Source organism: Rhizopus delemar, genomic scaffold (assembly GCF_000149305.1).
Source record: "Rhizopus delemar RA 99-880 supercont3.5 genomic scaffold, whole genome shotgun sequence".
Taxonomy (NCBI): Eukaryota; Fungi; Mucoromycota; class Mucoromycetes; order Mucorales; family Rhizopodaceae; genus Rhizopus; species Rhizopus delemar.
In genome coordinates, this window is record NW_027137831.1 from 1,895,160 (window position 1) to 1,918,894 (window position 23,735).

At 36.2% G+C, this 23,735-nt stretch overlaps 10 protein-coding genes across 10 annotated transcripts; 6 read left to right on the forward strand and 4 right to left on the reverse strand.

Moving 5' to 3' along the window:
• Window positions 1-947: 947 nt before the first annotated feature.
• On the forward strand, window positions 948-3,395 carry RO3G_07487 (uncharacterized protein; the record flags this gene model as incomplete). The annotated part of the gene is made up of 3 exons (XM_067662077.1): window positions 948-2,918; window positions 2,976-3,119; window positions 3,279-3,395. 3 exons carry the CDS (start codon window positions 948-950, stop codon window positions 3,393-3,395), a joined length of 2,232 nt encoding a protein of 743 aa, XP_067518178.1.
• Window positions 3,396-3,857: 462 nt separating this feature from the next.
• Window positions 3,858-4,664, reverse strand: RO3G_07488 (uncharacterized protein; the record flags this gene model as incomplete). Its single annotated transcript, XM_067662078.1, has 1 exon — window positions 3,858-4,664. The coding sequence occupies one exon, from the start codon at window positions 4,662-4,664 to the stop codon at window positions 3,858-3,860; it is 807 nt and encodes a 268-aa protein (XP_067518179.1).
• Window positions 4,665-8,322: 3,658 nt separating this feature from the next.
• On the forward strand, window positions 8,323-8,532 carry RO3G_07489 (uncharacterized protein; the record flags this gene model as incomplete). The annotated part of the gene is made up of 1 exon (XM_067662079.1): window positions 8,323-8,532. The coding sequence occupies one exon, from the start codon at window positions 8,323-8,325 to the stop codon at window positions 8,530-8,532; it is 210 nt and encodes a 69-aa protein (XP_067518180.1).
• A 1,918-nt stretch (window positions 8,533-10,450) lies between these two features.
• On the forward strand, window positions 10,451-11,296 carry RO3G_07490 (uncharacterized protein; the record flags this gene model as incomplete). The annotated part of the gene is made up of 1 exon (XM_067662080.1): window positions 10,451-11,296. One exon carries the CDS (start codon window positions 10,451-10,453, stop codon window positions 11,294-11,296), a length of 846 nt encoding a protein of 281 aa, XP_067518181.1.
• A 588-nt stretch (window positions 11,297-11,884) lies between these two features.
• On the reverse strand, window positions 11,885-12,074 carry RO3G_07491 (uncharacterized protein; the record flags this gene model as incomplete). Its single annotated transcript, XM_067662081.1, has 2 exons — window positions 11,885-11,958; window positions 11,996-12,074. 2 exons carry the CDS (start codon window positions 12,072-12,074, stop codon window positions 11,885-11,887), a joined length of 153 nt encoding a protein of 50 aa, XP_067518182.1.
• Window positions 12,075-12,453: 379 nt separating this feature from the next.
• On the forward strand, window positions 12,454-13,672 carry RO3G_07492 (uncharacterized protein; the record flags this gene model as incomplete). Its single annotated transcript, XM_067662082.1, has 5 exons — window positions 12,454-12,653; window positions 12,774-12,978; window positions 13,032-13,147; window positions 13,195-13,351; window positions 13,430-13,672. The coding sequence occupies 5 exons, from the start codon at window positions 12,454-12,456 to the stop codon at window positions 13,670-13,672; spliced, it is 921 nt and encodes a 306-aa protein (XP_067518183.1).
• A 189-nt stretch (window positions 13,673-13,861) lies between these two features.
• Window positions 13,862-14,622, forward strand: RO3G_07493 (uncharacterized protein; the record flags this gene model as incomplete). The annotated part of the gene is made up of 4 exons (XM_067662083.1): window positions 13,862-13,961; window positions 14,112-14,434; window positions 14,487-14,519; window positions 14,575-14,622. The coding sequence occupies 4 exons, from the start codon at window positions 13,862-13,864 to the stop codon at window positions 14,620-14,622; spliced, it is 504 nt and encodes a 167-aa protein (XP_067518184.1).
• Window positions 14,623-16,304: 1,682 nt separating this feature from the next.
• On the reverse strand, window positions 16,305-19,110 carry RO3G_07494 (uncharacterized protein; the record flags this gene model as incomplete). The annotated part of the gene is made up of 3 exons (XM_067662084.1): window positions 16,305-18,059; window positions 18,124-18,357; window positions 18,406-19,110. The coding sequence occupies 3 exons, from the start codon at window positions 19,108-19,110 to the stop codon at window positions 16,305-16,307; spliced, it is 2,694 nt and encodes an 897-aa protein (XP_067518185.1).
• A 1,746-nt stretch (window positions 19,111-20,856) lies between these two features.
• On the forward strand, window positions 20,857-21,040 carry RO3G_07495 (uncharacterized protein; the record flags this gene model as incomplete). Its single annotated transcript, XM_067662085.1, has 2 exons — window positions 20,857-20,955; window positions 21,020-21,040. 2 exons carry the CDS (start codon window positions 20,857-20,859, stop codon window positions 21,038-21,040), a joined length of 120 nt encoding a protein of 39 aa, XP_067518186.1.
• Window positions 21,041-21,355: 315 nt separating this feature from the next.
• RO3G_07496 (uncharacterized protein) lies at window positions 21,356-22,451 on the reverse strand (the record flags this gene model as incomplete). Its single annotated transcript, XM_067662086.1, has 6 exons — window positions 21,356-21,609; window positions 21,665-21,873; window positions 21,928-21,981; window positions 22,030-22,162; window positions 22,218-22,286; window positions 22,340-22,451. 6 exons carry the CDS (start codon window positions 22,449-22,451, stop codon window positions 21,356-21,358), a joined length of 831 nt encoding a protein of 276 aa, XP_067518187.1.
• Window positions 22,452-23,735: the final 1,284 nt, after the last annotated feature.

Here is a 23,735-nt window from a genome sequence, read left to right on the forward strand (position 1 = left end):
CTAACACAGAAAGATCTTGAAAAAGAATTTACAAGCATTTCTACACTGTTTGTAGGAAAGGAAACCGAAGATAATTGGGAGAAAAGAGATGCTGCTGTTAGAAATTTACGTGAAATACTCAATTCAAATGATCTAGAGAATTGGCGAAACCTTTTTATAGTTGGTATTCACAATGTGATAAGCGAAATAATTAAGGCAGTAGGAAATAAAATACGTAAAGAAAAATCCATTATATTTAAATCAATATTAGATTCATAGCCTAAGAAGCTCTGTTGCGCTAGAAGCGCTTGCGCTGATATCCGACCTCAGTATTAGAATTGGGGATGGCTTAGATTTGTACACTATCGAAATCATCTTATTAAACCTCTTAAAATGTTGTAGTACAACCAGAAAGATCATAGTTTCTAAATCTAACGACGTGACCAACTTGTTTCTATCAAGAACCCATTTTCATTTGAAAGTGATCTCACTGTTATGTAAAAATATAAACGATAAAAACATTCAAGTGCGACAGTCTTCAGCTGTATTTCTCAAGACAATTTTGCAAACTCATGGTGTTAAAGAGCATACGAGATTGGCCATTGGAAAGCCTGAAAGTTCGCCACTTATTCAACAGTTTTTGATAAAAGGTTTAAGTGATGCGTCACCGGCTGTACGAGAAGCGTGCAGACAAGCATATTGGGCTTACCATGAACACTGGCCAAATCAAGCTAAAAAGCAAGTACAAAACCAATCTTTATATACTCTCTGTGTAAAATACTAACAGCGCAAATGCACACAGGATTTGCCTTACAATGGATGCAACCACATTACGTCAATTAGAAAAGTCTAACACCAGATCAAATCCAGCCTCTCCTGTCCCATCATTTAGCCGATCCAACTCATCTTCCTCCATACCAATTGCATCGTCAATACCCAAAAAACCAAGCTTGAAGAGATCATCATCCATGGCAGAAAACAAAAAAACCCCTTCGATACCCTCTACATCCAATGAAGTGAAAAAAAACTTCTCGCTTCAAAAACTGAGTAGACTGTCACATATATCCAATGCATCAGCACCTACAGCACCTGTAGCATATAATTTAAACAAGCAGTTGACACCTATCGCCAAGCGACAAACAAAATCTGATTTTCATCAAAGATCCGCCCTTGAATCTGCATCTATCTTACAGATGTTAAAGAGTAAAGACAGGCGCCAAAAGTGCAGCAGCATTCTGAAGTTGTCAGAAAAACTTCATAATACAGTCTATAATCCACACAGTACAGCAACTTTACCCCCCTATGTTCCTTCCAAACTTGATCTTTTACCCATTTTGATGGACTACATCACTCGACGTGATCTTGAGTCAGAAGTATATCAAACACTCATGAGTTGGGAAAGTCTAGCAGGAATATTTGTTTACGTCATGTCTGTCAACTATTATGCGCCTACTTTAATCATTGCGGACCAGCAATGCAGAAATAATCGAGATAAAAGTAACATGGTGAATATTCTTAGCAAAGGGCTGAAACGTATGAAAATGTTTTTAAAGAGAAACGATCCTGAGCTTGCTTTAAAATTACTAAATCTATTAAAGTCAACTGAAGACGTACAAAAATCTAAATTAATAGATTACAGCGTGAAGCGAGACATTCAGTTATTCCCTCACTACAAAGAAAGTCTACAGGTTGGTCTTTTGGAGTGGATAGATGAGATCCTGTGTGATTTCATTGGCTTACCACAAGACGAGGATGCAGAAACCTTGATGGAAGGTTCACGTTGGCTAAATGCATCACTTCAGGAATTTACAGCTGATCAGTGGTTTGGTGAAGATGAAAACATGCAATTAACTGTAGACTACATTGTTTATTTGGCTACATCCGCAAAGCAACCGTCATTGGTTGCTGCGTTAAAGTCTATCGCAAGCCACTTGAAGATAGCGAACGAGGAAATCTATAGAAAAACCGTAAAATCTTCAGGAAAGGATGCGGCAGCTGTACTCATGGAACATTTTGAAGACAATCAGAGCATGGGAACTGTGGATTTAGAAGATGTCGCTGGGGAATTGATGGTACAAGACATGGATTTCTCTATTATGGACAAACTAGAGGAATACAATGAGAATACAGGTATGACTCAAGAAATTTCAAGCTTAAATATCAACCCAACTATGCATCTTATAAATAATGATACAAATTATCAAGACAACCAAGTGTTACCAACTCAAGCTTCACCCAAAGTCCTTCAGGATAAAAATGTTGTGCGTGATAATCCACAGACATCAATGACCCGACCACCTGATTCACCCAAGCCCACCGTGATTCAAGCCAATGACGAAAATACGCCTATTGCTAGTGGCCCTGTGTTGATGTCCCAAAACGATGGTGGAATGCAACCAAGAGTAAAATTAAGTCGACCTGCTTCCAATCAAAATATTTCAATAGATGACATACACCTAAACAAAAAACCAAAACACAATCAAGAAAATCAGATACTTGCTGCACCAGTAAAAAGAAAGAATCCAACAAGATCAAACTTGAGCGCAAATGCAAGTTTAAGACTTGATACCCTACAAACGGGTATTAATAAAATCAGATCAAATGAGGTGGACGTAACACTATTGATTGGTTTACAACAGTTATCGACAGAAGCTCCCATACTAGATATATATAACATTGAAGAAGACAGCAAGTTTTGGCTAAGTAACTATGCAGAGCCATTCAGATCCCTATTGAATGAGTTGATAAAGTTGATTGATACAAAAGAGACAATAGATGAACCAGTGAAAGTTGAAGTGATTGAGTTGATTAGGCAGCTCATAAACAATCAAAAGGCCCTCTTTATGCGATTCTCAAAAGTCATAGTAAAAGGCGAGGCTCATCAAATAGTTTACTTGGTAAAAACCCTGATAAGAGAAGATGTAGACATGTTCAACAAGGTAAGATGTGTAAAATGAAACAATATACTTTTATTAACATTTTACGCATATTATTAGATTTCACCCATTGCAGAAGATACAATCATTGCCTTGTTGTCTATATACTCTACCGAAGTATCCTTAAGACTTCTTTGGGATTTAATAGGCCAATACGCTGAAGCAAATGGCAAAGAAAAAAATAGGTTGCTCTTCTATATTGATGTAATAAATAAAAAATAATTTTTTACTTTCTCCTTCCTTGTTAAATGTAGATAAGTGGATAACGATTATAGATAGAAAGCACCACTATTTAACCTTTTTAATTTAAACATTGTATATGTATAAAACCATACATAAGTACATATATCCTGTTGTATATAGAACATACCTAAATTAAGCTTGGCATGCGTTGAAAATATTGTCAGCTCATTCGTTGGTGCCTGTAATTGTTATCAAAAGAGTTTTTATATTTTGTTCTCATTTTTATCTATTCACTAGTTTTCATTTGTTGTATAGTATTTCATAAGTCAATGACCCTGTTTTACATTGTATTGTGGGCATCAAATAATCATCAGCTTTTTTTAAAGTAGAATCAATGTTTTTGTGTATGAAATGCTCTATTTATTTATGGATTTATCTGAAAAAGGTACGATTAAAGAGTATTTTTATTTTAAATTTAAGATAACCCAATTGAGCACATAGTCACTTTTGCGATTGAATTGCCCGGGCTAGATCAAGAAATGTGTAAAGAGTTAAAAACCTTTTTGATAGGCAAAAAGGGAAAAAAAAAGACAGAGAAGGGAAGAGGAGAAAGGAAAAGTATGATCGGATACTAGGTTAGTTCTTGCTGAGCCAGTTCACCAGCTTGGTTCCAAGAGAGGGAATTTCCAAAGGGATCTTGCCATGATGGAGGTAGTCGAGTTCGAATAGAATTTGGCAGATAGTAGGCCAGCAGACAGTTCAGGCTGAGGGAATTGATGAGGGATGTTTGAGAGCACCGTTCTTGCGTTTGGTTGGTAATTTGTTCAAAAGGAAGGACAACGGATCAGGTTCGGTGGAAGGCATTTGTAGTCGTTGGTGCATATGTAGGCACCGAATCGCATGAGAACGGGTGAGCATGTCAATTGGATGGTAAATACACAGCTTAGGTACACCACCCGGTAACCAACCAAGGCGCCAGCGTACGACTCGGCTACATTCAATTGAAGTCATTGGTAACCAGAGGATAGGGTCAATAATTGATTGTGAGCGGCAAGCAGACAAAAGCTTTGAGTGTGCACGCTGATGATTTTGGTTAAACAAATCCTCAAGGTATTTCCGACAGATGATTCTGAACGTTTGACAATTGAGATATTCTATGTCTTGGTTACAGCATACTCGCCATAGAAGAGATGAAGTGAGCTTGTACCAGTGAGAATGGCTTGCAGAGGTTCGAAGATATGGTAGTAGCCGAGAAAATAGAGTGTCATCAGGTAAATTTAGAGATCGAAGTATGAACTTGGCTTGTAGGATATGGACGCGATTTTTCATTGAAGGTTGGTTCACCAAATGGAGCATCACTTGAGTTGAAGAACGGGAGCCGCCCCAAAAGATTCGATGTAGACATTGGTTCTGACAAGATTCGATTGTTTGAAATTCGCGGTACTTCACCATACTGATGGCAAGACCGTATTCAAGTTGTGGACACATGATTTGTGTATAGAAACGAACAAAGAGAAGGCGATCAAAGACGGCGGGATTAACTCCAATCATTGCCATTTCGTTCATTGTTTTCAGTGCTTTATTGATGTTGCCTTGGATAAGTTCCTGAGTATGGAGATAACCACCTAGACGTATAGGGATTCCTAGGTATGGGAATGGGTTTTGTTTTGGAAATATTGTGTCATACAGAGTATATGACAGAGTATCTTCAGGAGGAGCCAAGATCATACATTTAGCAGGATTACAACGGTATCCCAATTGGTAGCTGTGTTCCCCGCATTTTTATAGAATAGCCGGAAGTTGAGCAGAAGAGGCTATGAGGACCACATCGTCAGCGTAAAGAAGGCAGTTGATACTTGAGAGATGAAATTTTTGAAGTTTTATTTTAATAATATTTTATGAAAAAAAAATTGCTATCTTTGTCTAAGAGGAAGAGAAGCAGAGCTCTCATCAACATCACAGATGTTGGCAACAGATCTCTTCATGACGTCTTCCATTTTACTCAATGTATGCATACGCATACAGTAGCCGCTCTATTTAAGGGTGGCCAAATTTTTTGGAATATCCACCCTTAAATAGAACATATCCTTAAATCGAAATTCGTAGCTGTTAAAAAATTGAAATCACTTAATATGCATTGTAGCTGCATTATAGGCAGGTTTGTGCAACATGTTTCCACATAGGCCACTGTCGGTTGGTATAGATTTGGTAATTGTGTAAGGACATTAACAAGTCAAAACTTGCTTAAGACTTGATCAAAGTTGCTGGAAGGATAATATACGAGTCGTAGGCTCAAGATAATTTTGACAAGAATAAATATGACATAACAAAATTTATTTTCTTTGTTTAGATTCTATCTATAAAAAAATGTCTAATAATAAATCTGTACGCCTTTCTTTCTCAAAAAATTGAGCTTTTGGATCAAAATGCTACTGATCGACTTAACCAAACAGAATTAAGTGAATGGACTATGAAGAAATTCAATTTAGATCAACCACTTGCCTAACAGACTATATCAAACATTCTCAACAATGCTGAAACGTTATATAGTAATATTAACGTTGTCAATAATGGCAAAAGTCTAAAAACAACACGCTATCCTCAACTTGATGAAGACCTATTGCTTGAGTGGAGTATAGAATTCTTGAAAATGAAACTTCATTTTCTTCTGGATGGCTAACCAAACTTTTTAAGCGAATTGGAGTAAAATGCAGGCCAATGCACAGTGAAAGTGCCTCAATAGACATCACTTCTGAAAACATTCAGAACGAATTGAGGAAGATAGAAGAACTTCTTGGGCCATATGATCCTATAGATATCATGAACTTTGATGAAACAGGCTTATATTACCAGCAACCACCAAGAAGAATCATACGTTCCGAGTCGCTTGGTGGCCTAAAAAAAGTAAAACTCGTCTGACAGTTGAATTGCTCTGTAACTCGGATGGGACTTACAAAGGGCAACCAATTGTTATCGCACAATACAAGAGCCCCAAATGTTTTAAAGCAAGAGCTAGTTTGTTATTCATGATTGCAATTGGAAAAGAAAAACATGAAATTGAATACCATTATTCTACTAATGCTTGGATGACAACATGCGTGAAAAAGTTAAATGTTGTCTATGGAAGACAGAATCGAAAAATTGCTTTTCTTTTGGATAATGCATCCGTTCATAAAATAAGAATTCTGCTCAACAATATTAAATTGATATTTCTTCTAGCAAACACGACTAGCAAGCTACAGGCTCTTGATGCAGGTAAGCTATTATTTGTTGATAAAATGCTATATAAGCTGTCTTTTTGTTTTACAGTTTTTTCATTCATATTTTGTATACACAGGAATTATTGACAACTTTAAGGCATACTTCCGAGCCCAGCAGTACGACCGTGCTTTATGTCTGTATATCAGTAAAAAGTTGGATAATCCGAATGTTTACAAAATGAATCAAGCTTAGGCTATGTTTCTTCTAGCTAATGCATGGCTTAAAGTAAAACCAGAAACAATAAAAAACTGCTGACAGCATACAAAAATATTGGCATTTAAAGAAAGAACAATTTGTGATTTTGAGCCAGTGTAGTGTCCAACAAGTGCTTTACCATTGGAAAAGGAGATTGTTGCCGAGCTAAATGGAATACTCCCAGATCTCCCCGGGAACTTTGACAACAAGGTTACTGATGTTAGCCAGTTGAACCTTGAAGCAGATGAAAGCGAGATGATAGTATGTTATACAACAAGTACTACTAATAATGAAGAAATGGTAGAAGGCAACGTAAATTAAACAGAAGAAAACGATAATACAGAGCAAGATGAGCAGCGTGTCGATATAGTAGAGTGTAAAAAACGGTTGAGAGAAGCCTATGAAACTATTCTCATGTATGAAGTTCCTTTGGACGATCTTGATCGTAAATTACATCGTCGAATTCGGATGAGATTGGCTGACACTTGTGCTGAATTAAACAAGACAAAAGAGGAAAACAGATGTTCGATCTTATTTTACAAAAGTAAAAAATTTATTGTTAGGGTGCTCCAAAAATCTATCACTTATAAACACTTTTTCTATTTAGTAGTAAAAAATATTTGCGTTGCACCCTTAAATAGAATAGTGGTATAGTAGTATTTATGCTGGGGGCCTATGCTGTTCTTTAGAAATACACCCATAAATAGAAAATACCCTTAAATCGAACACCCTTAAATAGAGCGGCTGCTGTACCAGACTTAAATCTTGCTCATTTTCTGCAGATAGATGTTGTTAAACGAGTTGTGATATTTCTGAATATTTTCAAGATATTCAGCAAGACGACGATTTTCTGCTTCATCAATATCGCAGTTGTCTTCAACATCTGACAAGTCATCAGAAAGCGGCTCAAACTAGGAAAAGCACAAAGAGAAAGGAATTCGCGTAATTCGACTTGTCAAGAAGATATACTTGCAAAGCTTAGCAGTATACGGACAGGAACAAGCACTAATGCAATTGTCAACTACTTTTACAATGTATTTGCCATCGCTGATAAAGGAATCGTACGAAAATTTCTAATAACAAAAGAGTTATTGCTTAACATACTAGTATGATATGCCAGATACTACAATACTTCAAATCATCACTAGTGTTGGTGATGCTGTTAGTGTTCATATTATCTGTGGTTTTTATCAAGACGTGTTATGAAAGAATTGTGAAAAAGTTTATTCTCTATTATTATCCTGAAAATATTACGGCTGTTTCTAATATTTGCGACCAACATTTATCGTTGGTCATTTAGATTTTTCGCCATGAAGATTACTCGGAGTCTGTTCTATTACATGAGCTCTGGCCATTTATATACAAAATCTTCAGAGACCGCCGTATCCGAGGAAAGCTTGGTGAACGTAGCAGAATTGCAGTAGCACTTGCAAGAAATGCTAATAGATCTCTTAAAACTAATAAAAAAAGGCAAAGAAAAGCAGTGGGAGCAAAACTAGACATCTTATTCAAAATCGAAAATAACGAATTTGGTTCGTGTGAAGTTGGAAAAGATAAGGTTACCATTGTAGACGACAAGTATATGGATGATGTGTTGGTCAAGCTGCCTAAGACATTAAGAGATATGCTTTGCATGCATGTGAATCAAAATCTACGCCAAATCAATAACTTTTCAACTATTGGATTTCTTATTATGGGACTATGTATGGAATTATTAAGAATGGATATTCCTCACAAAAGTGCAATAACAAGAGTTTTAAGATCATCAATGTTTGAGTTCCCTTCGTCACCCAACAACATCGGTATTGACTTTATCCATATTCTTGAAATTACTTGGAAGGCAAAACAGGCCATGCTTAAGAACGCTCAATTACTTAAAGATCGTAAAAGAAAGGACTCTGAACTTTTAAATAGTACTGCAGATAAAATGACCGTGCTACCGTATTCCTTTGTTCGCTTCTCTGATGACAATATATAACCTAATCTAGCACTTAGATTATACAAAGTAATACAAGGATCAAATGAAATTAGCTGATAAATGTTCTGCTTAACTATAATCTTCTAATTTTGTCTAATTAAATTAAGCTTTATATATAAACCATCTAAAATAATATATACTATGCTACATCCCATGGCTGCTCTAGGGTACTTTCTTACTCACCACACTTTACACCAAATACCTCGACATCACTGGCAAAATCCGACGCTAATATTGCTATTTTCAACTGTAAAGGATATTCTATCAAAAGAAGGCAATGACATGATTTACAAAACAAGTACTAGATATATTGTGGATCAAGCTAAAAGAACTTTAGAGAAAAGCATTGAAGAAAACGATAATGGAGAAATCAATAGCAAAAAAAAAAAAAAAAAAAAATAGAGTTATGCAAAAGAAGGACTACTTTCAGTCGAACAATTACAAAAAGTTCTGGAAGGCAATGACGGAGGTGAAGAACAAAGTAATACAACAAATCAATATACCATCGAAGATGCCAAATTCATTGAAAGTTTAAGCGAGCCCGGAAAGAATAAAAAATGGAAAGAAATATTCGATAAAGGCAAAGCAAAGGGTCTTTTTAAATCATATAAATCCTCTGATACTCTTAAAAGCTCTTACTATCATAATAAAAGACGAAAGACACAAAAAAAGTGATATTTACGTTTACAAAAAAATAAAACTTTATATTTGATTTTATTAGTTTGTTGTTGCTTCACAAGCCAGACATATAGTTTGGGTATCTAAATTGTGCGATAAGGCGAACGATTTGTTAGTATTAGATAGAAATTGACATAATGTAAAAAGCGCAGGTGTAGGTGTATTAGCCATGCTCACATTGACTAAGTCATCGCGAAAAAACAAAAGACATTTATTTGCCCAAAACTTAGATTCGCATTACATCAAAAATGAATTATCAATAACACTAAACTCTCCATTGTTCTTTAGACTAGAGCTGCTTTTGTTAGAGATTATTAAAACTATAGGCAAGACCCTGAAATTCTCATAAGCCGACGAAGAATGCTCAATGGTTTCCAGCATTGCATATTGGTCAACTTCCTCTTGAATAGTAATAAGTATTGGAATGAATTTATCGTTGCTTGTATTCTGTGAGACATACAAGGTAGATACACCTTTAGCATTAGCCCATTCAGTCTGGGCCACAGTATAGCTATTGTGAGGTACATCTACATCTATGAACGATTTACATATTAGATAAATACAGCACTTTCAAACAAGTAATAAAAGTTATCGATGCAATACCAATTAGAGAGTGGACGATCAAGTTCATTATTTTTGGATCGCTCAATAACATTTTGCTCATGAGATCTCTTTAATCGTACCTTTTTCAAGGGACTCTTTTTCCGCTTTCCGTCAATTTCCTATAATTTTCCTTTTCTGGCAAGTAAATCAAAGACATTTTCATACATTATTCAAGACTACATAATAATAACAAAACCACTGACAATTGCAAATGCCACCAACCAGAGGCCCTTATAACAAAGTTCAACCACCTTCTCTATCTGAAGAGCAGCTAGCTGAGCTAAACTCGCTTTTTACAAAGTATCGCAAAAACTTAACATGTCCAGCTTGCAAGGCTACCACTACCTTCCACCGTCATGGATCTTCTACGCGCGATCCTACCCAACCACAATTTATGTGCACTAGTTGCCGTAAATACATTAAAGCGCATTCTATGTATCAACTCGTCCAATTTGCAGCTACTTTTGACGACCAATCCTCTCAACAACCTGACGACATGGACCTCGTATCGAATAGTCTATAAGAATCAACCGCTATCGTATCACCAACTTCACAGCCACCAACAACCCTTGAGGAACCTCAGTCAGTTGTCCAACAATTACAAAAAACTGTTGAGTTCCTGACCGCTGAACTCGCTATGGCCTACCTTGCAATTCAAAACCTACAAAATCAACTCCAAACAATTACACCTCACTCATCACAGAGACCTACCCACAGTAACTTAACAAATTTTCCCACTGTTACAGAACCCTCAACCAACAGCAAGACCCAATTCCCAGATGCTCCTTGGCATAACCCGGCAAAAGTTGATGCCATTAAACAATCTTTCCTCCGTCAACGAAAACTTCGTCGTGCTCAACGGGAAGCAGTCGCTGCCCGTTTCTTCCAACCACCCTCACCCAGCCAGGGTTTCAAATACTTATACATCCCAAATAAATCTCGTATTCCTGTTGGTACTCTTCGTACTATGTTTCGTCGCATCGGTGTCAATAATGCACGTCTCCTAGACATTCATTACCCAACTCGTAACACTGCTGCCATTCTAATCCACAATGATTTTGAAACCGGATTCACTGAACTTTTGAAAAAACATGGCATTACACTCAATGAGAACTTTGATCCCAATAATGGCTCAATCCTTGAGGATCCTAAACTTAAATCACTCTCTGATTCTGAGCGTGATGAACTCGCTAAGCAACACCAAATTACAAGACTTGAGCGTGCCGTACAACACATCCGTACTCCGATCAAATTTGCTGTAGCTCGCTTCTTTTATGAGAAACAGTGGATCTCTAAAAAATTCTACAATTCTTTAGCCTCTGATCGTTACCCTCAAGCTTCAAACATTTTTACCCAGATAACAGCTCCACTTGAGATCAACCCCAACTCCGCTAACTTAGACAATTCCAGCAAAATAATTACAGACGATGACTTCGACATGTCTGATGATCAAGGAACATCAAACCACCAACCTCCAACCTAATGGATCTTCTCAAAATCTCGTTATTTAATGCAACTGGAATGCCTAAACAATCTATATCTCTAATTCTAGAACTTTCTCAAGACTCTGATCTACTTTTTCTCACAGAAACTTGGTTACTCTCACCAACAAGGTACAAAATCACCTGGTCAGAATACCACACTTATGGTTTACCTCTAAACTCCTCAAGAGGCCACCGCGGCCACCTTGGTCTGGCCCTCTTAGTGAACCCACAAAGCAATCTATCAATCTATCAAATTACTCATCCACATCCTTTATTATCTAAATATTCTTTATCTATAATTACCAATGACTTCAATTGAATGTAGCCGAGTCGTACGCTGGCGCCTTGGTTGGTTACCGGGTGGTGTACCTAAGCTGTGTATTTACCATCCAATTGACATGCTCACCCGTTCTCATGCGATTCGGTGCCTACATATGCACCAACGACTACAAATGCCTTCCACCGAACCTGATCCGTTGTCCTTCCTTTTGAACAAATTACCAACCAAACGCAAGAACGGTGCTCTCAAACATCCCTCATCAATTCCCTCAGCCTGAACTGTCTGCTGGCCTACTATCTGCCAAATTCTATTCGAACTCGACTACCTCCATCATGGCAAGATCCCTTTGGAAATTCCCTCTCTTGGAACCAAGTTGATGAACTGGCTCAGCAAGACCTAACCTAGTATCCTATTATACTTTTCCTTTCTCCTCTTCCCTTCTCTGTCTTTTTTTTTCCCTTTTTGCCTATCAAAAAGGTTTTTAACTCTTTACACATTTCTTGATCTAGCCCGGGCAATTCAATCGCAAAAGTGACTATGTGCTCATGTGGGTTTTAATTATTTTATTTTATATAAAAATTCACTTTACTCGTAGTTGTCTTTCGTATCTCAAATCAATATCAAAAATGCTCCTGCAATCATCATGCCTGCAAGAGGAAAAATAGATTACTTTGTTACATGCTCATTGAGGAAAGATATTTCTATTTCAATATCAATAATACAAATTTGCTATTAATTATTCAAATATATACTATTGCACGGCCAACGTTGCAGACGAGTTGAAAATATTGCAATACATGTTACACAAAGCAATAGACAACACTGTCGGTGACAAATTTAAGAATTCACCTTCTTTTTCTTGCTCTATTTTGCACAATGTTTGAAAAAGCTAACAATTATAAAGTTGCCATCGTCACAGGAGCAAATTCTGGTATTGGCTATGGTATTTGCCAACGTTTGTTAGAAGCAGAAGGAGATAGTTTAACGCTCATTATGGCTTGTCGCAATCTTACAAGGGCCACCTTAGCAAAAGAAAAACTTATAAAGCAATTCCCTTTTGCCCACATCAACATTGAGTTAGTAGATGTGTCAAGTATGAAAAGCGTGTTTTCCTTTACAAAAAACATAAATAGCAAGTGAGAAAGAAAACAAGGTTATGTTGTATATAATAACATATTAAATGGCCCTTTGTACAGATATCAATATGTCAACTATTTATTTTGTAATGCTGGAATATTGAGTGCAGTTGGTATTAACTGGACAAAGACGATTAGTATGTTATTGACACAACCTGTTGAATTACTGGAGCGTTCTGATGCCACTATTCAAAGAATGGGTGAAATAAGTGAGGAAGGCATTGGTTACGTGTTTGCTGCAAATGTTCTTGGGCATTATTTTATGGTAAATTGATCACATAAAAAGATACAATCATATAGACTAATTCATATGCTTAGATGCGTGAATTGGAGGATTTGTTGGCAGCCTCAGGCGATGGAAGAGTAATATGGACAAGTTCGATCACTTCAAACAAAACTTGCTTTGACATTGAAGATTGGCAAGGAATTAAAAGGTATATAAAAAAAAACTTCAATTCCAGATTGATTTATTCCATAATAGTCCCATACCTTATGAATCTTCCAAATGGGCTTGTGATCTTGTATCAGTTGCTACACACGAACGATTTAAAGCAGAGAAGCGCACGATTTCTTCTTTTACTACTTCTCCTGGTGTAGTGGCATCTCAAATTGGTGACTTACCTCTGTGGATCACCTTAGTACGAATAGTTCTTCATTATATTGTATGTGTGTTTGTTGATAAGAAAGCAAAGAAAAACTCATTTTTTTTGTTATAGATGCGTTGGATCGGAATACAATCACAAAATATCACATCATATAACGGTGCTGTAGCGGATGTTTATACAGCACTTGAACCAATTTCTAATATAGAATATTCAAAACGCTATTCCTCAATGACTGATCGTTGGGGACGTGCCTTTGTTCGTGCAATTTCTATTCATGATTATGATTCTGATTCAGCTGAAAAATTGCTTTTAAAATGCGAATTAGTCTATCAAGCACATAAAAAGAATCTTTAATCCATATACACTTAAATACATTACTGCATTTTTTACTTTATAAGACTTTAATAAATTTTATTTCATTCGTCTTTTAAATAAATCTAGGAATCATGCATAAAGAAGCATTCTTTTCATACTTTATATGAAAAAGAAAAAAAAAAAAAAACAACTTTATTTATACAATTCTTCTTCTTTTCTTGTTATATTATGATTTTATTAGACGTGTTAAGAAAATCAAAGCAAACAGAACCAGCATTTGAAAACCATTCGCCATACATGTCAAAATGGAATTCATACAATGACAACAGTAATATGAATAACAAACAAGATTCATTTATGCATATACCTTTGTCCCCTCCAATGAGTCGATATGCTCGTTATAACAGATATAAAAATTATATGACAGGTTCAAACATAGTAAAACAAGCATAAAGTATTTACTCAACATTTTTATTAGATATAGAAAACCATGGAAATGAAATATCTTTATCAGCAACATCAAAACAATTGATGATAAATAAAGAAGAGATGGGTTGCCGTATTCTCTGCTGCTGTTGTTTTCCATGCTTACCCTTATGGGGTAGAACATTGTGCTGTCTCGGATTCTTGGGAGTCTGTGTTTTTTTGGTGACTTTTATACTGATTGTGTCAACGTTCAAGGCACCTCAGGTGTTACTTGTAGAGAGTGCATATGAACAACAAAACGGAATTTACAATGCTAAATATTCTTTACAAAACGACAACTTTTTTGGATTTGATTTTGAAAATATAAAAGTGATGGTACAAGAGGAAGCTTTCTATAACGTGTGAAATTATTTATATAAATTCTTAGGCTTATTATTCTGGAATGATAGAAACTGTTGGAGTAGGAGAAGTAGCAAAGTTAGAGTTACAGGCAAAATCAATAGTAAATATTACAGTTCCTATGCAAATCATGGTATACGGACAAAGTACCCAAGATTCATTGAATAAAACCGAGCCCTTTTTCTATACATGCAGCAGCAATCATAGTGACAATGTGTATCATCGAAAAAGCATTGAAGTTTCTTTTGATATCATGCCAACTATAAAAATGCTTAATTATCCGGTGGCTACCGTTGTATTTCACGGACAGAAAACTAAAATAACTTGTGATAATGTAGGCTTCTTTTTTTTTTTATTCTTTTTTTATTATTATTTTTTAACTAACTTAATGGTTTAATCATTTCATAGATTTTGAAAAATACTTCTTTCATTGATAATGTACTTTAAGCTTATAGACACTCCATAGACTTGCAATAGTACATACCATTCTCTCTATCATCCTCCAAAAAATAAAATTTCAAATATATTATCAGTTGCATTATTAGAAGCTGTACTATTTTTTTGCAAAAAAGGGAAAAAAAAAGGGGGGGTGAGCTATTCATTGTGGGATCAGTATTTGTTTATGTATCTGTGGAATATTATGCTCTTTGTTACATACATTGAAAAATCTCAAAGAAACAATATTCGGATAATATTTATATAATCTACCTTGGATCTCAAAAAAAAAAAAAAAAAAAAAAAAAAAAAAAAAAACCCCCCGAATTTGAATTCAACCGTAAGCTTCACAACACTTCTTTTTCATCCTTTCTCTCTTTGGTTTATAAAAATAATGCTGCTTGAAATCATTCAACTTATAATCTTGCTATTAATTATAGCAAGCTTCATATTACAAATGCTTGTTTTATTAGGTAACTTTCCTGGACTTCGATCAGTTTATATTGTCAAGGTTAATATGATACCTGTTCCGGGATCAACAAATGTGTTCATGGATAAATTAAGGGAGCTTTATTTTACATCTGTGCCCGATTATTTTACTTTGAGCATCTTGCGTATTTGCGGAAATTATAATTCGGATCCCTCAAAAGATGTATGCTCGCCTGCTTCTTTGGGCTTTAGATATAGTAACGTGTGTTGATAAATTAAAGAAGAACTAAAAAATTGTCTGGTTAGGTTCAACGGATGAACTGTTGGATACACTGCAAAGTCAAATTCCACCATCATTGCATTCTGAACTTGCAGGTATTCAAGGGGGCGTGTTTATTGTTTCTGTGATTCTTTGCTTTCTCCTGCTTGTTTATTATTTTTATCATCAATATGCCGAACGACATACTCGATTTGGTTGGTGTTGGATCTCACTCTCCCTTTTACTCCCCGCACTCGCTCTGATCTTCGCTGTGGCCACGTTTGCTATCCAAATCTATGTTCACAATCTTATCCAAAACGCAGTCAGTAATTTGGGAAGTGGCTTTCTTGGTAATCTCTTTAGTGAGTTGGTGCAGATCAAGATAAGTATAGGTCCCTCTCTTTGGATGTCGTTGGTCGCTTTTGTTTTACTCTTTCTTGTCTTTATTTTACTTTCAGTTACTACATGCTGCATTAATAGAAGAAGATCCGAAAACACAACAACAAACAACAATCCTCCTGAGATGCGCTCCACTTAATTCTCCGTTCTTTGTTATCATTATGTAAAGTAAAATAAATATTACAAAACTATCATTTTTTTTTCTAAATACAAAGGTGGGGGTGATTCTTTTTTATATTAAAAAGTGTGTATGTTTTTTTTTTGTTTCTCTCTTTTTCAAAAAAAAAAAGAGGGTAGTTGATATATAATTATAAAGCGTTTTCTTTACTGTTTGTTTGATGATTCCTTAGCAGCCTTTTCTTCTGCTTTCTTCTTTTCTTCATACTGCTTTTGCTTAAGTTCTCTTTCTTTTCTCTTTTCTTGCTCTTCTTTTTCATATTCGTAAAGCTCAACCAATTCTTCCTTGGCAGAATTAGCTCCCTTCTTACCACCACGTACGATAATCTCATCAGGGTTACCACTAGGGCTTTCATCTCCACGGTTGGTCTTGGGGAATTTGATAAACACACTGTATTTATCTTCAAGCTTCTTGACATAGCGACCATTAGGTCCAATCAAGTAACGGTGGAAGTCTTGAGGTACCTTGATAGAAAGGGTGACTTGATCAGCCAAACTGGCAATTTGAGAGTTAATGCGGTCTTTAGCAGCTTCCACATTAGTCTTGATACCGTGAATTGTCACCTTTACAGGGGAAGCGTTCTTTTTACTTTTAGTCTTTTCCTCAGACTTATTTTCACCAATGTCAATTTTGACACCAAGGTCTTCCTTGAGCTTGTTGATGTGAATACCAGATTTACCAATGACATGAGCAGAGAAATTGGCAGGGATAAAGAATTCAGAGGAATAAAGTTTGGCAAAGTCATGATCGTTTTGTGCTTGTTCATAGACCTTGCTAATGGCAGACACAGCTTCATTGACTGCCTTAGTGAGACCGCGGATTTTGATGGTGTCCTTGTCACCAAAGCGAACTGACACTTCTGAATCAGCACCCAAGATGGCATTCAAAGTGGTACCCTTGGGTCCACGAATAAGATCGTGATATTTGTCAGGAATAGAGAGAGTCTTGGAAACATAGTCGGACGAATCAGAAACAATGCCGGCCAATGCAGTGGATGCAGCTGTCAAGGCATCTGCAGACTTTTCATCATCACCTTCATAAACAATCAAAACATCAGAAGACTCCTTCTTTTCATCAGGGAAAATAAATTTGACTTTGTGAGCTTCTTGGGCACGTCCAAGACGAGCACGGTGGGAGCTGATAATATATTGATGAAGATAAGCATCCACTCTGACTATCAAAAAGTGCGTTGCGGTCAATTTACGTACAGCGTTCGTCACTGCCAACTGAGCCACAGCAGCACTCTTTTCATCTTTGCTGATAATCTCGATGCTCACTGTCTTTTCAAGATCTTCTTCAGAGGGAACACTGATTTGAACATTGTGATCGTTTTCAATGTCTCTAAAGGTCTTCTTGTCCAGAAGGTATCTCAATGCATAACGGGCATACACTAATGCATCCTTTCCTTGAGAGTTATAGAATGAGGCCAAATCAAGAACACCAACATAAACAGAACGAGACTTGGCGATCACAACAGCTAAACCTTCAAGAAGCTTAGCATCAGGACCACGTACAATGACATTTTCAGAGGAATCATCATGGGCAGGCAACTCAACGGTACATCCAGATTCGTTGAAGATCTCGCGTAAGGTTTCACCATTCTTACCATGAAGATACTTGTGTTGGCGCTTAGGAATGGCGATGGAAATGGTGTTCTGTACACCTTCAAAGGCAGTGTAGATCTTTTCCAAAGCTTGCTTGGTTGCTTGCACTTTTTCCTTGTCACCAGTAATGGTAATAGGGGCGTCTCGATTGGCATCTCCTTCGATAGTAACAGTAGGGATATGGATTTTGACATTAAATTCTTCTTCCAACTTTCTGATGTTGCTGTTTTGAGGACCGGCAAGGAAAAGGTAATGCTTGGCATCAAATTGATCCACTTTGACGGTTTGTTTAGCAGTCTACTCTTATTACAGTTAATTTGATTTTTTTTTTTTTCGCTTATAATCATTCTACATTCTTTACCTTTTCACCAACAATCTTTTCAATCTCTTCCTTTGCAATCTTAATACCAGCAGCATCACCCATAATAGTAACAGAGACCATTTCTTCGGGATCTTCTTCGTTAAAGTCATCATCTTCTTTTCTAGGGAAATTGATACGGGTACTGGACTTGGCTTCAATTTGCTTAAGATTAGCTCCCTTGGCACCAATGATGAAACGACGAGTAGAGGCAGGTACACCAATTTCGACCGTACGCTGATAGAACAGTTAGGATACATTCCTACCTTTCTTCTCTAAATTTACCTTAACAACAAGGCCAGCAACCAATTCCTTTCTAGCTCTAGCAACATCAACAGGAGCACCTTGAATGAGGAAAGTAGTAGTACCAGAACGATTCGTAGAAGCAATGATGTTTGTTCCAGTTCTATTGATCACTTGTTGAATCACATCAGCACTGCTCTTGAAACCTAAAGGCTTGTTAGGCAAATTGGCAATTTGTTGATTAGCAGGCAACTCGAGAACATCAGTCACAGAAGGTCCAGAGGCTTTCTTGCCAGTAGCAGGAGGAGCCATGGGACGGTTGCGGGAGGCAGTGGCTGTAGCGGGGGATTTGAGACGAGAGGCAGCGTTAGCTGACCAACCAGAAGAAACAGCGGGAGGACGAGGAGAGGCCGAGAGAGAAGGAAAAGCAGCTTCAGAATTTAAATCGAGGTTTTTCTTACCAACTTCCTTTTTCAAAGGAGTTACGTTGGCAGGTTTCTTACCAATAGGGGTTGGGAAATCACCAGAGATCAAGGGTTCAAAATGAGAATTGTCCATAACAACGGGATCATCAGGAGAAGGGACAAATTTGTCTTCTTCGGTAGTAGTAGCAGTAACGCTAGATACACTGACAGAGGTAGTGGTAGTTGTTGTTACAGTCTCGGTAGTAGTGGCAGCGGCTTGAGCGTGAAGAAGAGCCAACTTGGCAGAAGGGGGTAAAGTATCCAAAGATTCGTTTGAAGCCATGATGAAGCGATGTACCAGTTGTTAAAAAAGTGTAAGAGAGAAAGTGTAAGACCAAGCAGTTGTAGTGTTTTTTTTATTCCTCTATTATTCAAAAAAAGAATAAACGTTTATGTTACGTGTATATGTTTTGTGTAAGAAAAGGAAAAGAAAAGAAAGTGTGTCAAACATTTATTTTTTTTTTCTAAAAATTAAGCCAATCAGATAGCGACGCAATCATTGAACGTGTCAATCTTGTACTCTATCTCGTATTTTAAAAGTCAGGATAATTATCGCAAGTGAGCAGCAAAAACAAAAGGGTTCTGGGACCATTCTGGTCTTGACAAAGTAATGAGATGTATTATTTGTGAACAGAGACTTAACTTTATTTACAATTTTAATTTTTTTTTTTTGAGAGCAAGTAGGGGTAGTTCTGCGAAGAATCCATCTTTAAAAGATTAACTTGTTTGAAAGATTTCAATAAAGTATTATTAATACACTTCTATTACTTATCACTGCTACTGCCATACATATAAAATATGTATATTACGTAAACTGAAGATATATTCATTAGAAGCTGATAAAGTAGCATCATCATAATGGCTTATACAAAAATTCAGAATAGTTTACTACCAATAATATAACTAACAACTGCTTAATCATTAAGGTAGAATAAAATTCAATAAAGAAGTTTAATGATCAAGGATATAAGGACGTGATCTACTCCTGCTCTTTCTTCTTTTGACTAATTTATATTATACCAGCTTAAATATCATCGGCTTTAATCTGTTACATCCAGCTTATTACTATTTGATAAACTAACAAGCAGGGATTGTTTGAGACTGAATGAATAGTCGAACGACAGTATCACTGTAAATTCAATAACATTGAATTCTTTGTACAATGTTTCTTCATTCTGTAAAGTTATACCAAGATGAACATGGTTTTATATTTATAAGTTAAATGTACAATAGATCAGTAGAGCAAAGTAATGTGTATTGATAACCCATAATAAGGTAGTAAAAGGTCGTCTTATTAATTATTTACATACCATTTCGAATTGGGAAGTTTGTCTGTATTCGAATACATACTTTTAAATTGAATTCACAACATATTATGCATTTTATATCATAAATATATGCAACTGTGTATTTGAAGCAGATAACAGGCACTGTCAATAGTCTGTTATTACATATCAGAAAATAATCGCGACTATCTTGAATGATTTTGCGCTTTCAGTTCATTAGCAGGTGACAGTAAATAATTTAATTGGATAATAAATGACGCAACAATAAATTGCATTTTTTTTTTTTTCTTCAACAAACTATGCTTTTTCAATTGATAACATTCGTTTTTGCACTATCTCCAATCATAGTTATTTATTTCACAGGTGGATTCAACCAATCTAAAAATTCCACTCAACAAAAGAAAAAAAAGAACAAAAAGAAGAAGAATGGGCAGCAAGGCGTGTTATTAGAGGAGGAAAAGAAGACACCGCTACCGCAGCAGCAGCAGCAGCAGCAGCAACAGCAGCAAGCGCAAAAGAATAAGAAGAAAAAAGGAATTGAGAAAAAGAATAACTCAAATGGACAAGAAGGCAAGATTAGCAAGTTAGCAGAAAAGGAGCAAGCCATAAAAAAACAAGATAATAATGGACAAGGAATGAAACAAAACGATAAAAAGGAGGAAGAAGTCAAACAAGAAAACAAAAAAGAGGATGTATTTAAACAAGAATCCAAGAAAGAAGAACCCAGAGAGATTGATGAGCATATGGACCCCACAGCCCATTATGCTCGTGTAATGCGTATTAAACCAGAGGAAGAGGAAGAAGGGTGGGAAGCTGTACCTTATGAAGATGGATGGAATCAAGTAAAGAGTATGTAAACAAAAAAATAATAGCAAAAATATCTTTTCTCTTACCTGTTCTTTTTAGATCGTCGTCCATTGCCTGTAAGTAACAACAATAATACAAGTAGCGGTAATATAAGTGTGATGAATACAAGACTCGATAAAAAGCAAAGAGAAAATGCAGCTAGAAGAGAAAAGCAAAAAGCTGCTAAAGAAGAAGCAGAAGCATTAAGATTGAAGAAACTCCGTGCCCATCAAAAGCAATTAGAAAAGCAAAAGATTGAAGAGTTTTACTCAACTGGAAAAGGAAAGAATTCGCCTTGGGGTAAAACAAAAAGCTCAAAAGTACCTAGTTCTACTGCGAGCATCAATGAATATGGACAATTGATTTGGGATTAAAATAGAATGTTTAATAAACAGTTTAGTTGACATAGAAAGGATGAGAATAAAATTCACAAGTTTCGTCGTGTTGAGTAGTTCCTGTCAATTTGTAGTAGAAAGCAGTGTCTTCAGCTTTAGCAGATTCAGGAATAGTGTCTTTAACGTTAAACATGTTGTGAACCGATTGACTGCCAGTCCAGCTGCTGTGAATCAATTTGGATTCACGAGATTCAATATTGACAGAGTAAAGTTCTAAGGAAGTAATAGTATCTGTATGGGCAGCAGTATCACGTTCTATCAAAATAATAAATGAGAAAGAGAATATAGAACACATCACAATTTCACTTACGAATTTGAACAGTGTATTGCTTGTCAACAGCGACCTTTTCACCAAGAGTAGGGGAAGTAAGCTCAACACCAAAACAACCGCGATCAATATTTTCACTCAATGACTTGTATTCTTCTTCTTCAATAGCATTTGAGTGAGTAGTCTTCTTGGCCTTGAAGACCTTGGACATTAAAGTACAATCAGGACCTGCTGTGTTGTGGACCCAGACACTGTGCCATACATATTTGGTTAATGTCTTTTTACAAAAAAAAAATCTAAATTACCGGAATTCAAATTGTCCAGGGAGCTTGAGTTTCTTGTACTTTGTTAAATCAACACTAAAATAGATATGAGCACAAGACAAGCAGAGAAAATATACAATTTACGTTAAAGTAGCCTTCTTGTTTAATTTATAGCTACCAGTCCAGACAGTACTAAGATAAGTAGCCTTTCCTTTACTGTTGATAGAGTAAGCATCAACACCATTGATGACCTTTGCTTGAGCATTAGGCTTTCTTGCTATATAAGAGTATTTAATATGGACATAGATTTAGTAGTAATGATGAACACATACTGACTGTAACTTTAATTTTCTTGGGGTTTGAGAAAGTTTGTCCTTTTGTAGGACCAGTGACAGCAATTCCTTTATATACAGTTATTATACATTCAATCCACACACACCAACTTATATCTTACCACTGCAATATTTCTTTAATGCATTGTCAATTTCATCTTGAAGTGAGTCAGCTTGAACAAAGCTGATGGCAACAAGTGCAATCAAGCAACCAAGAAATAAAGATAATTTCATTAAAATAAATTAAACAAGAAAAGAAAGAAAGAAAGAAGGTGTTTGAACACAATAAAAAGAGAAAAACCAGTTACACAAAAATATAAAAATAATTAAGAAAGTCCTATTTTTAAACTAGCAAATTCTACTTTTGCTTCTCTTGAGCGATTGCAACCAGTTTTTACTTGAAAAAAATGGACTATAAATAAGCTAGTTTATAAAGTAAATTATAGATCAAGAAATTCTTCCCATCTTTTCTCTTTCTTTATTTTAGGGCGTCCATAAAGAGATGCCGATGTTGTTACACTAATCATTTTCTGAATCTTTTCAATGACTGGCCTGCGAAAAAAAAAAAACCACGAAAGATGAGGGAGGGGAAGGATAGGAAGAGGGCTAATTATGGCTCTTTCCGACAAAATATCTAACCAGTCGGCCAACGCAGTCACACAACGACTAAAATGTTTAGGATACGTCAGTAAATTTTGATGCCCTTTTAATTGGTTGGTTAAAGTAGCACGTAAATGTTTTTAAGGTTAAGAATAATGCTTTTATTTAAACAAAAATTAAAGAGTATCTATATATTGAAACTGGTATCATTCTTGAAGAATTCACAAGAAGATTTGGATCGTATAGAAGTTTCCAGAGAGAGTTCTTGATTTCAGACAGAAATACATGAAAGGGCCAATCGGAATCTGAACCAAGTTCTAATCACGAAACACTTTCGTGACACGACCACAGTCACCAGTGCCTCCTACCAAATTGAAACTATGCCCTGGTCCCAAGTAGTCGCCAGGAAGCAAACATTACTTATAAATACTACTTTCGAATACAAAATTCACAACAGCCAACCCGACAAAATTATTCACTCTAAAGTGTGGAGAGCAGGACGTTCTCCAGGTAGTGTCCTCCTGGGCATGACCGATAGATTTGAATCACCCGTGCAGCTTATGGCCTTAATTGCGAAACAATTTCCATCATGAATCACAGTCGCAACTACCAAAGAAGGCAGCTGAAAGATCACTGAAATCAACTTTGATCCCTTAGATCTTGCCATCGATCACATTCTTAAAGACGGCATTACTTTTGAAAATGATGCAGTTAGGCTTTTACCTTGTCGAGCCTTAGATCCAGCTGTCCTTTTAGTTCGACTTTGACTATCGAGCTTTCCCTTTCTTAAAGAGGAAGTTCTTAAGGAACAATTGAAAATGAGTTTGGAACCTTATGGCTCCGTTCTTGATTTGGGGATCCTACGAGAATCCCACACCAGCACCTATATGGGTACAAGCTATGCTATACTGAGTGTCC